The sequence below is a fragment of the Neovison vison genome, chromosome 11, assembly GCF_020171115.1.
Source record: "Neovison vison isolate M4711 chromosome 11, ASM_NN_V1, whole genome shotgun sequence".
In the NCBI taxonomy this organism is placed as follows: Eukaryota; Metazoa; Chordata; class Mammalia; order Carnivora; family Mustelidae; genus Neogale; species Neogale vison.
Window position 1 is genome coordinate 135,374,792 of NC_058101.1, and position 15,220 is coordinate 135,390,011.

At 36.4% G+C, this 15,220-nt stretch overlaps 1 protein-coding gene across 2 annotated transcripts in view; it reads left to right on the forward strand.

Annotated features, from left to right (window-relative positions):
• The window catches only part of KLHL2 (kelch like family member 2), a 111,082-nt gene extending 95,862 nt beyond the window's left edge, over positions 1-15,220 (forward strand). For both annotated transcript variants that reach the window (XM_044224797.1, XM_044224798.1), the window contains 7 exons: positions 1,715-1,832; positions 5,992-6,189; positions 7,054-7,155; positions 8,418-8,546; positions 9,155-9,295; positions 12,808-12,951; positions 14,101-15,220. In XM_044224797.1, the coding sequence (XP_044080732.1) occupies positions 1,715-1,832; positions 5,992-6,189; positions 7,054-7,155; positions 8,418-8,546; positions 9,155-9,295; positions 12,808-12,951; positions 14,101-14,129 (861 nt within the window). In that variant the 3' untranslated portion in view covers positions 14,130-15,220. The remainder of the gene's footprint in view (positions 1-1,714; positions 1,833-5,991; positions 6,190-7,053; positions 7,156-8,417; positions 8,547-9,154; positions 9,296-12,807; positions 12,952-14,100) is intronic.

The window sequence follows — 15,220 nt, forward strand, 5'->3', positions numbered from 1 at the left end:
AGTATTTTTTCTGATTTTTTGAAAAATATTGCCTTCAGAGATTTGTTCTGTAAAAGTGATCTTCGGAGATGTTAACCAAGCCTTTGATAACTATTGCCTAACTGCTAGGCAGTGTTTAGAAGTTTAAATGCTGATCGATCTTACATAAATAGCTGGATATGGGGATGATCTTTCTGTCTGTCCTACCTCTATGATTTTACAACCTGCCTTTCTTCTCCCCCTCCCCTTTTTTCCGCTTGGTGAAAGCAGGGAGAGTATTGCAGATTTTCTTAATTCTTCCTTATTTGCGTCAACATTAGAAGAATGACATATCTGAAAAAAATCATGTTACTGGTCTATGCCCAGTCTTCTTTTTTAAGACCTTAAAATTTCTTCTACTCTCCAGTTGATAAATTACTAAAAGAGTCTTCTTTTTGGAAACTTGGGATTTACTCTGATTCAGGAATCATGTTTTCGCCGTACCCATCTTTCTGTAGTTCTAAGTACAGGTAGGTCATTGCTTTGCTAAGCAAACCTCCCCTTTTTGTATGTATGAGTGATTCTGTCTCCTTTTGTGTTGACTTTTTATTTCCTTTGAACATCTGTTTCCTCCTATCATCACATCATCTTTCCCCTGAGGTCCTTGCCATTCTTTAAAGTTTTCCATGCGTGATATCATTAACTTTTATGTTCTTCCAATTTGATAGCTGTGTTTTCAGTGATGCCAAAGAGTGCCCCTTCGTACTCGGTAAAAGACAAACCCAGTGACAGCTAAATTCCATCTGTCTCTCAAGGTTTCACCCCCTCCAGGAAGCCTTCACTGAATTATGGCAACATTCCATTTTCTGATCAGCATTAGCGATTCATGTCTATACTAATCATATACCTTTTTGGTCATGCATAATTGTTCTTGAATTACTTCATGGGTCTTGTCTCCTTAGTGAGATCTGTAAGCTCTTGGGAGGTAGAGACTGTCTTGTATTTCTTATGTGTATGATACCTAGCACAGTTCTGGACAAATATAGATGATAGGCACTTAATGAATAGTTGGATTGAACTGAAGAAATTTGTAGACCTTGTTTATTCTTAACACTAGCCTATTGTACATTCATTCATTATGATTCCAGGTATCTCCATTATCTGTCCTTTAGATTGATTTATTTGTGTGGCATCAAAGGAGGTCTCTACTTGAGATCTAGAAATGTATGCTCTCTTGTGAACTCCAGTTCAGTTACTCCCCCCCCACCTTTTCAATAGTTTTTTTATTTTCCTTTTTTCATGTTTCTTTTAATACCTTACTGCCCTTTTCATTTCACCTACCTACTAACATAGATTTCACTTCTGTCTGTTCTTCTGAATTGTGGAGACCTAATCCCTGGTCATTACAAAGCCAGGGTCTAGTTTATAGCAAGCCCTATGACATATTGCAGCCTTGCCAGTGCTGAGTGCCTGCTGTTTTTTGGCTTTAATACTGCTTTTGCTTGAAGGATCAGAAACTTAGTCTAGTTTCTGAAATCCTTATTTTTGACTAAATGTGGTAGATAATAGAATTGTAGTTCTAACATGTGCCCCCTTTGTTGATGTTTATTAAGTGTTGATTAGGTGGTGGTTTTTCCCCAGCTCACCCTACCATTTTCATCCTAACACTCTCCACATTAGTGTCTTTGTAGGACATTTTAAATCCCTCTATATGCAATAGTTGCTTATTCAAGTGCTTACATTTCTGCCATTCCAGTTGATGGTGGTAGTTGGGGGCCAAGCACCAAAGGCTATCCGAAGTGTGGAATGCTATGACTTTAAAGAAGAGCGATGGCACCAAGTAGCAGAATTACCTTCCAGGAGATGTAGGGCAGGTAAGCATGATGCATTGTGGTCATTTCTCTGCTGTTGCATCATTGGGAGCTTCACTCTGTCTTATTTTATTAGTTAGAAGACTCTTGACTAGAAAAGCTTTGATTAAAGTAGGTATGTCATGAATATGATATGCCCCAAGATACGAAAATAGATATGCTCCAAGACATTGTTGGGAAGAGCCACTCAGTCTTCATCTTTGCATACCTTTCTGATTCTCTAGTAGAAGGTGGCATAGCTAGCAATTTGCTGGATATTTTCCTGGTTACCTTTACTCAAATGTTGAGAAATAATTCTTTAGGTTGGGACCCTTTGTTCTAGAGATTCCTGACTTTGCTATATAATGTGCAGTTAGTTGCCTTCTTCCAGGCATGCATTTTATAAACATTTGTTGAAATAGACTTTATTTAGCCAAAACTGCAAGCAGAAAGGCAGTTGTAAACCCGTAAGGGTTCTTCAAACAAACTCCGTAATTCATGGCTCCCATAGCAAATGGAACGTAGTACTTTAGCAGTTTATCTTGGTTACTTGGTGGTGGTTACATAGCAGCATAGTTATCTCATTCTTTAAGAGCTGTTTAATATTTGGGGGTGGGTCTGGATGTAGTATAGTTGTTGCTAATTTTTGTTGAACATTAAAATTGTTTTTAATCTTGCATTATAAACAGTGCTACAATGAATCCCTGACACTTACCTCATTACGTACATGTGCCAATATATTTTAGTGGGGTAAAACTCTAGAGCTTAAGTACTGATTCAAAGGGTATCCTAAGAGCAAACACCAATTATTACTACCACAAATAGTAAAATATGAAGGTACCCATTTCCCTACATTCCCAACACCACCTTGGATTAAATTTTTTGAGTTTTGTCATTCTGTAGATGGAAAATGTTATCTCATCTTACCTTGTACTTCCTTTATTATGAGTAGAGCTCCACATCTTTCTGAATTGTCAGTTTATGATTTTTGCCATTTTTTGTTATTTCACTGGTTTGACAGATAATATGGTAAGGAAAAGTATCATTTTTGTTTGTCATATGTGGTGTGAATATTTATTTGTATTAATCTTTTCTTTTTTGATTTTATTTGTGTTATTTTCACCACATAAAATATTTGCCATTTTATGAAATTCTGTACATCAAGGTTTGCCTTTGGATTTAAGGATTCATTGTGTAGAAAGGGCTCACTCAAAACTATTTGTGTTATGTGTGTATATACGTGTTTTTTATTTAAGTCAAAAAACTATTTAAAAAAACAAGTTATTTTTAAGCTTTTTATGTTGAAATAATTTTATACTTAGAGAGGAGTTGCAAAGATACTATGAAGTGTTCTGATATATTCATTTCTTAATATTAATATCTTATACAACTGTGATATGATTTGCAAAACTAGGGAATTAGCATTGGTACATTACTATTTAAACTCAATTACAGACTTCATATTTTATGAGTTTTTTCATTAATGTCCTTATTCTGTTTTAGAAACCCATATTGTATTTGTCATATTTTCTTATTCTCTTCTGATCTGTGATAGCTCTGTAGTCTTTCATTATCTTTCATGCCCTTAATTCCTTGGTTAGGTGTTCTAAAGAATGTCTCTCAATTTGATGTTTTCTTATGATTAGATGGAGATTATCATGATTATCTCTGGTGATGTTAACCTCAGTCACTTGGTTAAGGTGGTGTCTGCTAGGTTTCTCCCCTAAAACAAAATTATATTTTAAAATACGAATTTTTCTAGTATTTGCAGAATTTTAATTTTTACATTCACATCAGAGACATCTAGACTTTATTTTGATATAAGAATTAATATGTAGAATTAGTTTTTTTTAATGGTAGCCAGTTTGAAGATTTTTTATTGGCTAATTCAGCTTTTCCCATTCATTTGAAATGCTGCCTTTATCATATACTAAGTTTCTACATTTATTTGGTTTTATTCTGAATATTCAGTCCTGTTCCATTGACTCATCTTGTCTAATTATGCTTCAAAATAGAGCAGTTATCATTATAATTACTATGCTTTATAATTTGTTTTAAGATACGTTGGGACTAGTTACATGACTGGTGATAGGACTTGCTGCTTCTTCAGATTTTTAACATTTTCTTCATATGGCTCTGATGTTTCTTGGCAAGGCCATTCTTTGATATTTTTTCTTTATTGTTACTGTTGGAGTCTTCCCTGATATTTATAACTGGTTTCTCATTTCATATCTGATTCCTGATTCAGTTTCCTTTTTATTGCACCATAACTCATTAGACTGAGTCCATTCCAAAGTGTATTTTTCATGCGTAAATTTTACCTTCATTGTGCCCTCGTGAAAGGCACAGTGTGCCTCCCCACCCACTTCAGACTGGAGTTACTGCCCTTTAACTATGGAATTCTGGCCAAATTACTCAAACTTTTGGGGGCTTCCCTGTAACTTTAGGGAGTATCAGTTCTTTTAGTTCACCCCCTCTCCACCCAGAGTGTTTGGACTCATACGTCGTTTTCTTCCTTATCACCTGAAATACCCTAGCACTTGCTAAGCATATTGTATATCTCTGAGACATGATAGATTTTTGTTTTGTTTGGAGAGAAAAGAAAATGAACACTGCAGTGGTCCAGATTCCCACAGTGAACATTCCCCAGCGTTCCTCATGATTCATACTGCCTGCTGTGTTCCCTCATAGGAGAAATACCACATTTTCTTTATCGAGGGCACGCAGGAAATCCAGGGGTTATTCTTCATCATTCATTAGTTCTCTGTGTACTTAAATTGTCTGTTGCCCACAGCTCTCCTCAAATCCTTGAGATTTACCAGAAAGTAACTTGAGTATTCATTTCCTCATCGAACCAGGGACTGAAAAGTCATTGCTTTCCCTGACAGAGAGCTGCCAACACAGGCAGTTTCATTTGAACTGTAAAGAGTCTTCATGCCATAGGAAGGACTGCACATCCATACATATTTGGGGAGCTGGGGGATCAAGCACCAGAGGGTGAGACAGTCAGGGTTTGTGGTCTGTGCCTTGCCTGATGACATCATATGGAACATTGAGCTGGTCAGCACTTTGGACTGCTGATTTCTGGTCTCCCAGCTGGATTCAGAGAACTGTGAGGCACTGTGCCTGCCCCAAGCTGAGCCGTGACAGAAGCACTACAGAATTGAAGACCAGTAAAACTTGGAACATTGTATAGTGATGAGAATTCAGACTGTGCGAGATTTACTAACCTCAAATGCGTATCTAGGTGCGATTTGCTCTGGGGGGTTCAGGAGCTAGAGGTAATCCCTTCAGGCTAAAGTGATTCGAGAGAATATGGAACTTTCACTGGGACTTGAAACTTGAAGAAAGCAGAGTGGGTGGTAAGAGGGGCTGCTCAGATCGGGACAACCACAGGAAAAAGCTTAGAGAAGTGAAAAAGTGATTAAACCCAGAGGCTAGCAACTTGGCTTCTCCATCCAGGGATTCCCTAACCTCTCATTAGCCCAGGGTCAGCAAACTTTTTACCATACCAGAAAATAAGTACTTCAGGCTTTGTGGGTTATATGGTCTCTGTCACAGCTCAGGTGTCACTGCAGTGTGAAAGCAGTCCTAGACACTACATAAATGAATGGGTGGGGCTGTGTTCCAGTGAGACTTTATGGGTGTAGAAATTTGCATTTCGTGTAATTTTTCCTGTGTCACAAAATACTCTTTTTCTTTTGGTTGTTTTTCACCAATTAAAAAATGTAAAAACCACTCCTGGCTCGTAGTTTCTAAAAAAAAAATAATAATCACAGCCCCTGATTTAGCTCATTAACATGATAAACTGGCAGTACATTATGCAAATTGAGAATAAACATATAGAGTGGAAGATCCAAAATTGAAAGGTGTGGGAGCTGTATACAGGTTTAAGCAGTTGGCAAATATTGCCTCAGTATTTAAGTCTGTAAATAAATATTTGAAAAAGCCAAGAGTCAAAATAATGCCTCAGCCCACACCACTGCATTTTTTAATAATCTTGGAAAGGAGGACAATATAGTGCTTAGATATTCTTGCTAATGAATAGAGTTCTATTTAGTTGGTGTTCTCCTAAGAGCAGTTTATTTTCTGACAACAGCTGTGGACTTACGGGGCCTCAGCCTTAAGATAGTGTGGTCGTCTGGCTGCATACTCATCGTTAACTGCTGGATTTCTTTGGCAGGGATGGTCTACATGGCTGGGCTTGTTTTTGCTGTCGGTGGCTTTAATGGCTCTTTGAGAGTCCGCACTGTAGATTCCTATGACCCTGTGAAAGATCAGTGGACCAGCGTTGCAAACATGCGGGACCGCAGAAGCACTTTGGGAGCTGCTGTACTGAATGGATTGTTGTATGCCGTGGGAGGCTTTGATGGCAGCACAGGTAGCTTTCTTTTGGTCTTTTCTATGTTGTATTAAAATTAACATAGCAGGAGCTCCTGGGTGGCTCAGTGGGTTAAAGCTTCTGCTTTTGGCTCGGGTCATGATCCCAGGGTCCTGGGATGGAGCCCCACATTGGGCTCAGCACTGGGCTCTCTGCTCATCAGAGAGCCTGCTTCCCTTCCTCACTCTCTCTGCCTGCCTCTCTGACTACTAGTGATCTCTGTCAAATGAATAAATAAAATCTAAAAAAAAAAAAAGAATTAACATAGCAATCATGTTTAGGGAATAAATTGTGGCAAATTTAGTAGGAGGCTTTTGAGTGTTTTAACAGGTATTATGAAGGTAAGTTTACAAGCTCCCGTCAAGAGTTCTTTTAAGGGGGGCATGGGTGGTTCAGTCAGTTAAGCATATCTGCCTTGGGCTCAGGTTATGATCCTGGGGTCCTGGGATCAAGTTCCGCATTGGGCTTCCTGCCCAGCTTCTCCCTCTCCCTCTGTGCTCACGCACTCTCTTTTTCAAATAAATAAATAAATTTTTTTTAAGAGTTCTTTTAAATATTCTTGCTAATGAATAGAGTGGAAGAGTACTTAAGTCTATAAATTTTCTTCTTTATGCATATCACTGTCAGTCCTCTTACCATGTTTAAAAAGCTAAGAAGTGTCAGTAGCTTGGATAGGAGCCCTGGGGAAAAAAGGCTAGTCCTATGTATCATGTAATTGCTATTTACATTCCACCATTTTCCTCTTTTAATTTAGACCAGTTTAACATACCTGAAGTACTTTTCCCTAGTAATATATGTAAAGGAACAGTTACCTTACATTTTTTTGTTAGAGGAGGAAATGAAGAGCATTGTGCTTTTTTACAGGTTTATCATCTGTGGAAGCATATAATATAAAGTCTAATGAGTGGTTTCACGTGGCTCCAATGAACACGAGGAGGAGCAGCGTGGGTGTCGGTGTTGTCGGAGGTGGGTGCTGACAGTTGTTTCAGGTGAATTTTTCCAGGCACGTATAACTTTTTGATTGCTAAGAGTGATCCTTCCAATAATCTGAACGCCAGTTTTCTAAATGGGCAAGCACATGATCATTTAAACAAGGAAAGGAAGAGCCGCTGTACAATTTCATCATTTTTTAAAAATTGGCTTGTGTATATAAACTAAACTGTGGAAGCCCTTGTTCTCCAGTCCTCCTTTTTCTCCTTCTGTCCTCTTTTTCATCCCATTCTTTTCTCTCTCTCTCTCTCTCTCTCTCTGTTTGTAACCTATATAAAACTGTTAACTGCTCTCAATTCAGTTGTTAAGGGAACAAATCAGAGGACATATGTGCAAAATTTTATTGCTGGAGAAAGGCTGATTCACATTTAGGAGGAAGGGTTGCCACAACTATTTATATCCTACCTTGTCCACCGAAAAAGCTTAAGAAAGGTTGTAACTATTATTTTTTGGTGCAATTTTTTTTATTTTAAAATCTGCCTTGGCAGATTTGTGGGTTCTCACTCCTTCCCCACTATTGGTATAATTCTTTGTACTTTTTTTTAGAACAGCTTTATTGCAATATAATTCACATACCATACAATTCACCCATTTAAAGTGTACAATTCAATGTGCACACATCACCACAATTCATTTTAGAACATTTTTATTCCCCCAAGCAGCAGCCCCACTTCCCTTAGCTGTCACCCCCATCTCCCCAGCTCTCAGCAGCCACTAATCTACTTTGTCTGTGTATAAATTTCCCACTAATGGACATTTCATATTAATGAAATAATACAGTATGTGCTCTTTTGTGATTGGCTTCTTTGATTTAAAGTAATGTTTTTTGGGGTTCATCTGTGTTGTAGCATTTACCAGTACCTCATTTCTTTTTATCGCCAAATAATATTTCACTGTATATTGGTATTAATTTTTGATTTAACTTTTTTTCCCATTTTACTAAGATTACCAAGGTATTTGTTTCCCACGATATTGTTTCTTTACCAAATGTTATCCAAAGATGCGATGAATGTACTTTATTATTCAGATTTGTTGATGAAAATTTTAAGTTAATATCATCAGAGATGCCCTGCAGAGCTTCTTAATGTGGTTTTATAATGCCTTTGGTCACCACTAGGGAGTATCTTTATAGTTTATAAAAATAATAAAAGAGAAACTGCTATTGTAGAGGAAAATACTTAATGCCTTGAAGAAATCGCTTTTGATGATTCTGGCTTTCTTTGTGATTCCATGTTTAGGTTTGCTCTATGCCGTAGGGGGTTATGATGGAGCTTCACGTCAATGTCTTAGCACAGTAGAATGCTATAATGCTACAACAAACGAGTGGTCATATATAGCAGAAATGAGCACCAGACGGAGCGGAGCCGGTATGTAGGCAACTCATTTAGCTTAAAGCATGAAAATGATGGGAATGAATTAATAAACAAGTAAAATGATTCATTGGCTGCTCTTTATATTACCAGAAAATATATTACATATCCTGATTTTAATGACACTGTTAAATTCCTTTGAATTAGGCAGATAGGTGGATAGCTATATTTAAATATCACTTTGTACAATTCCTAAGTGCTATATTAAAGGCACTTGTATCACTTAATTATTTATATTATTTGGCATTCTTTGAGTTTTTGTTCTTAGTATTTACTGAACTTCATAATCAAGTCTCTTCATATCCATTTCTTACAAGTTTTATCCTTTAATACTGGTTTGCTTTTACTGTGAAAGTTGTTTTTCAGAAGCATTATGTTAAAGGACTTCCCTCTTTATGTTTCACCCTTATATTATTTTTATTGTATTTGACATGCCTTTTTTAGAATAGTAGTTCTTACTGAGATTCTCATTTGTCAGACCAATTCATTTCCATTTTTTGTGTGCTTTAATATTGACTTACTTTTACAATCATTTGAATAAATCCTAGGATCTTATAAATTTGTCACTTTTACTCTACTATAGTTTGGTTCTTTGTGTTTTATAGGTGTTGGTGTGTTAAACAACTTACTGTATGCTGTTGGGGGTCATGATGGTCCTTTAGTACGAAAAAGTGTTGAAGTGTATGATCCCACCACCAATACATGGAGACAGGTTGCAGATATGAACATGTGCAGAAGAAATGCAGGTATCTGTCTAGCTTACAATTATGGAATTTATATTGATTTGTATTCAGAGTTTTACTAGTATTGCTGTATATTTTCATTCTTCTTTTACTGGTTTGGGTTTCCTAGTAGATTAGCTCTTTAAAATGAAACTTATATAGTAATCTTATATAGTGAGTGCCTAGCTTAGTGGCTACTTTTTGGTGATAATGTAGACTAAATCAGAGGAAGAACCCTCTATATTTGATGCTTAAATTCATTCATTCTTACCACAGATATTTTTGAGTGTATACATACGTATCATGTATTGTGTACTGGAGTTCCAGTCCTCAGAGTTTATCTGGTTGAGTATTTGTATGCGGTTAAAAGCTAGTAGTTTATCTGAATCTGAAGAAGCTAACCCTAATTTAATATAGTTCATGATTTCTAAAATTGGAAAAGCTAAAACAACATCAACAATAAGTAATTTTTTAAAAGATTTATTTATTTTATTTTTTTAAAGATTTTATTTATTTATTTGACAGACAGAGATTACAAGTAGGCAGAGAGGCAGGCAGAGAGAAGGAAGGGGAGCAGGCTCCCTGCTGAGCAGAGAGCCTGATGTGGGGCTCGATCCCAGGACCTCGAGACCATGACCTGAGCTGAAGGCAGAGGCTCAACACACTGAGCCACCCAGGCACCCCAAGATTTATTTATTTTAGAAAGAGAGAGCATGAGCAGGGGGAGAGGCAGAGGGAGAGACATCCTCAAGCAGATTCCCCACTGAGCATGGAAGCTAACATAGGACTTGATCCCAGAACCCTGAGATCATGACCTGAGCCAAAATCAGGAGCCAGACACTTACTTGACTGAGCCACCCAGGTGCCCTACAGCAGCCAAGTAATTTTAAGAAAGCTGAGGTCTTCATGAGGAACTAACTACTTAAAAAGAAGAACTATGGAAGGGAAGTAGAAATGGAAAATAGATTCAGCATAGCTAAATAGTCTTTTCAGGAAATGCTAGTCATCTTTAAAATTCCATTATCTTCATGCTATTTCCCATAGTCCAAAATAAGTTCCTCATGATTTTCAAACTCACTGTACACTACCGGATGATTTTACAAGATGCACCCGCCACCCCCCACCCCCCGCAAAATGCTCTTCTTAATCTCTCTTTATTTTTAAAAAATTTCTAATTAAGTTGTGTGATTATGAGGGGAAACTAGTATATGGGACTACAAGCACCTTTCCCATCATCTAGTCAATTGTATTTGGTGAGATACCAAAAATCTCTTAGTTATAGATAATCCAGAACCATGGTAAGACCCACAAATCTGCGCCCTAAGTAGAATAAGTGCTTGACCCCAATACTATCAGGTTAGAAAAGCCACAGTAATATGTGCCTGTGCCTTGCTGGATTAGGGAATTTATTTGCATTCTGAGCTTTCATTATTTTCCTAAACACTGGAATAGTTTGATTTTTCCCCTGCTACTTGTGTTTTATTGTTTTCAAATCAAAATTAGCTCATTTCTTCTAGCTAAAAGAATAAGGCAGTAAATTGTATATGTAGAACGATCATCCTGCTCTTGCTTTTTAAACAGTTGAACTATATTAAAATTTGCTTTTGCTTCTTGTCAAGAAATCGCATTTGCTTCTTGTCAAGAAATTAGAATAGTAACAAAACTGAATTTGAGTAGTGAAAATCCATTCCATTTGCACAGAAGATACTACTGCTGGGGCACCTGGGTGGCTCAGTCAGTGAAGCGTCTGCCTCTGGCACAGGTCATGATCTCAGGGTCCTAGGATTGAGCCCCACATCGGGTTCTCTGCTCCCTCTGCCACTTCCCCTGATTGTGCTCTCTAATAAATAAAATAATTAACAAAAAGAAAAAAGATACTATTGGTAGAGTACTTTTAAATGTTATATAGAAATTTGGACTCATTACTTTGTTATGTTAAAAATCTACAAGCAGCGCGTCTGGGTAGCTCAGTTAAATGACTGCCTCTGGCTCACATCAGGTTTTGATCCTGGAGTCTCAGGATAGAGTCCCCCATCAGGCTTCCTGCTTGGCGGAGTCTGCTTCTCCCTCTGACCCTCCCTCTTCTCATGCTCTCTCTCGCTTTCTCTCATTCTCTCTCTCAAATAAATAAATAAAACCTTTAAAAAAAAATCTACAAGCATCTGTTAATTAGGTTAGCAATACCATCTACAAAACTACAGAAACCAGTGTGTGAACAACATCCTCTGGTCGTTGTGATGCTCTCTGGTACCAGTTAGTTCTGAACCTTGTTTAAAATTATTAAAAGTATGCTTTTAAAGTATATATTAAAATAAAGAGCTTTTACAAGTTTACTTTTTAACTCAGTTTTCTTTGTAAAAATTTATACTTAGATAACAGTTGCCTAGGTATGCAAAAAAAGTATGTAAGAGGGATTCTTGTTCATTGCAACATTACTATAAGAGCAAAAAAACCTGAAAATAGGGGCACCTGGGTGGCTCAGGGGGTTAAGCCTCTGCCTTCAGCTCAGGTCATGATCTCAGGGTGCTGGGATCGAGCCCCACATCGGGCTTTCTGCTCAGCAGGGAGCCTGCTTCCCCCTCTCACTCTGCCTGCTGCTCTGTCTACTTGGGATCTATCTCTCTCTCTCTCTCTCTCTCTCTGATAAATAAATAAAAAATCTTAAAAAAAAATAAAAAACCTGAAAACAACTTAATATCTATCAGCAAAAGACAATCATATTATGGTATTATAAATGGAATATTATGCAGCCATTAAACATTATGTAGATCTATATTAACTTAGGGAAATGTCCAAGGTATGTTGTTTGGGAGTGGGTGCGTAATAAAGCAGTGTGTGTAGTATAAGCAACTTTAAGGTTAAAAAAAGAAGTATCTGAGTATATATGCATAGATAAGAGTCAGCAAAAGTAGTGATCAGAATTTCAATGGTCATTATTCTAATTAGTACAGAATTAGAGGTGATCTTTTTTTATATATACTTTTCTAGATTTTTGAATTTTTGCAAAAAAATGAGTTATTTTAGTAATAATGAAATAAATAATGCTTTCTCTCTTTATAGGAGATAAAGTAATCATTCAGTTTCATTTCTGAATTCATATCATTTAGTGGTCATATAAAACAACTACTGCATAAATGGAAGAAGTTGGAGCTCAGAAGTGGTATTAGACTATAGATACAAAGGGAATTTTTTTTTTAAAGATTTTATTTATTTATTTGACAGAGAAAGATCACAAGTAGGCAGAGAGGCAGGCAGAGAGAGAGGAAGGGAAGCAGGCTCCCTGCTGAGCAGAGAGCCCGATGCGGGGCTCGATCCCAGGATCCTGGGATCATGACCCGAGCCGAAGGCAGAGGCTTTAACCCACTGAGCCACCCAGGCGCCCCACAAAGGGAATTGTTTTCATGTTCATCACTTTCTCTCCTTAACCCTTTTCAAGGAAATAAGGGTCTCTGGACCACCTCACCAAATACATAAAGGAATATGTATATTTACCAGATTTTAAAAATAACTGTTTTCTCTGCATAATTTTTTTAAAGGAGTTTGTGCAGTTAATGGTCTGTTATATGTAGTTGGCGGGGATGATGGTTCCTGTAACCTGGCATCTGTAGAATATTATAATCCAACGACTGATAAATGGACAGTTGTGTCATCTTGTATGAGCACAGGGAGAAGTTACGCAGGTAATAAATGTCTGATTTTCTTAAAGTCTTCTATTAGATGGAAAAAATACATCATCATGATTTTTATATTATGAATATTCTAAGGAGAATTTTCTCAAAGTTTATTTCTTATTCTCTATTGGATGTATATATTCTAAAATAAAGCATTGGTATTGTTTTGTCATTCTGCAGTCATTTGAATTCAAAATCCCAAAACTTTCTAGTGCAGAATCATATAATAAAACTTAATGTGGCTAAAATCTGTATGCATAGAGTGGAGTTCACTATGTGGCAAGGCTTTCATTACTCAGATAGCCAAGAAATATGACCACTACAACATCTCCCTTGGCAGGGTGCCATGTGATAGTACTGTAGTGAGACTGTGGAGTGATTTTTCTTAGTTACACATAACCCTGGGCGAATTATAAAATACCATTTTTGGTCCATTCTCTTAGTAAGAGAAATAGTAATAATCTTTAATCAATATAATGATGAGTCTTTACAGTTGTATGTTACATATTATTCTAATGATAGATACGTATGTATATTGACTTAAATTCCAATATTTATTCTAATATTTACCCAGGAGTGGAGAGAAAAGAATTTATATTAATTAGCCATCATTGTTGTTTATGTATCATCCAAAACAACACCTAACAGAAGAACTATATATAGTAGGCTCCCAGAATAATATGGCTCAAAATTAGGTGAAATTTTTAATAACTTTTTATTGAGCTATATCTGATACAGAATAGTGTATACTTAAAGTGTACAATTTTATTAATTTTGACATACGTATATACCTGTGAACCCATCAGTCACAATCAAGATAATGACAATATCCATCACCCCCCAAAGTTTCTTGTGTCCCTTTGAGTATTAGGTGGATTTTGATATTTTCTAAGAAAAATTATTTTCTCTTAATTATAACCATAAAGAGCAAAAAAGTAGTTCTGGATTAAGTAGTCTGATGTAGTTCTGGTCCATAACTAAGTAGAGATCTCACTGTCATTTAGATTAAATGATAGCAGTATTCAAGTTGAGGAAAGAGATGTTGAAAACAAGCTGATTCATTCAGTCCCTATTGTTTCAATAATAAAGAATTCACTCTTTTCTCAGAGGTACAGAATGCTGCCTGTGACCATCTATTCTCTTTCTTTCTTTGCTCAGGCGTCACAGTTATTGATAAACCATTATGAGCCAGAAGGACATTTTTGGCGTATTTACACATGAAAAGCAGGCTTCACCACGTATTTATGAAGCGACTCAGAGTCTAGCACTTCTCCACTTGTGGCTGCTCTTTAAGTCTCAGCAGAAGATCAGATCGGCTGCCTTAATAGGCCTCAGATACTGAAGATTATTTTTGGTAGAAGTACTGCATAGGGTTTTTCTGCAATGAGCAGCAGCTTACTGAATTTTAATAAGAAACCAGGACTACAGTACTTACTCTGTGGTCTTTAGACAACAGTTGCTTTCTTACAGACTAGTTCTTACCAACCTCGAATGACTATGGATTATTTTGTGAAGGATGATAAAGTAATGTGTGTTCTTGTAAAATTAAATTTTATCTTAATTCCTTCTCTTGAAAATCGGTATACACAGGAACTGAAAATCTTTGAAAAGGTATTAAAATCTGTGTAAGTATACAAACTAGCTGAGGGATAAAACTGTTTGCTTTTATAAAATATCTTTGATTACATGAGTATAATAAATTGTGTGCATATAAATGTGTGTCTATATGCTTTCCTTTAAATATGTTTGAAAAGATGTTTGAAACTTGATTATACTATTTATAATTGGCACAGTACTTTGAATTATGCCAGTACTACATTGTAAAACAGAGTTGTATTTTTTGATATTTAACAATGCTTAACACTTTAAAATGCCACTTCTGAGGAATGAACATGGTGTAACACACTTGAATATGTGTGATGCCAAACTTTTTTAAATAAAATATAAATTATGCTTATTTATTATTTCCTTTAGTTTAATCTTGGTCATGTTTTGGTGTGTATTTTTAATTTTTTTCTTAAAGTAACACTTTGGCATGAACATTACTGCAGGTTTTTGATGAATATAATGAATGTATGGAATTCAACTGAATTTGCATGGTCTTAAGAATTTTTTCTGTGTGTATAAATTTAGCTGCTATTAACAGAAGAGAGAACTTTCTGTGAGTAGCCATGTGTGTTGATCAAATACAGTTTTTCTGGGATCTTCAATTAATCTCACTTTAAAATGACCAAAACATGTCTTTCTTGAATATCTTTGAATAAAAGTTTGTATATTA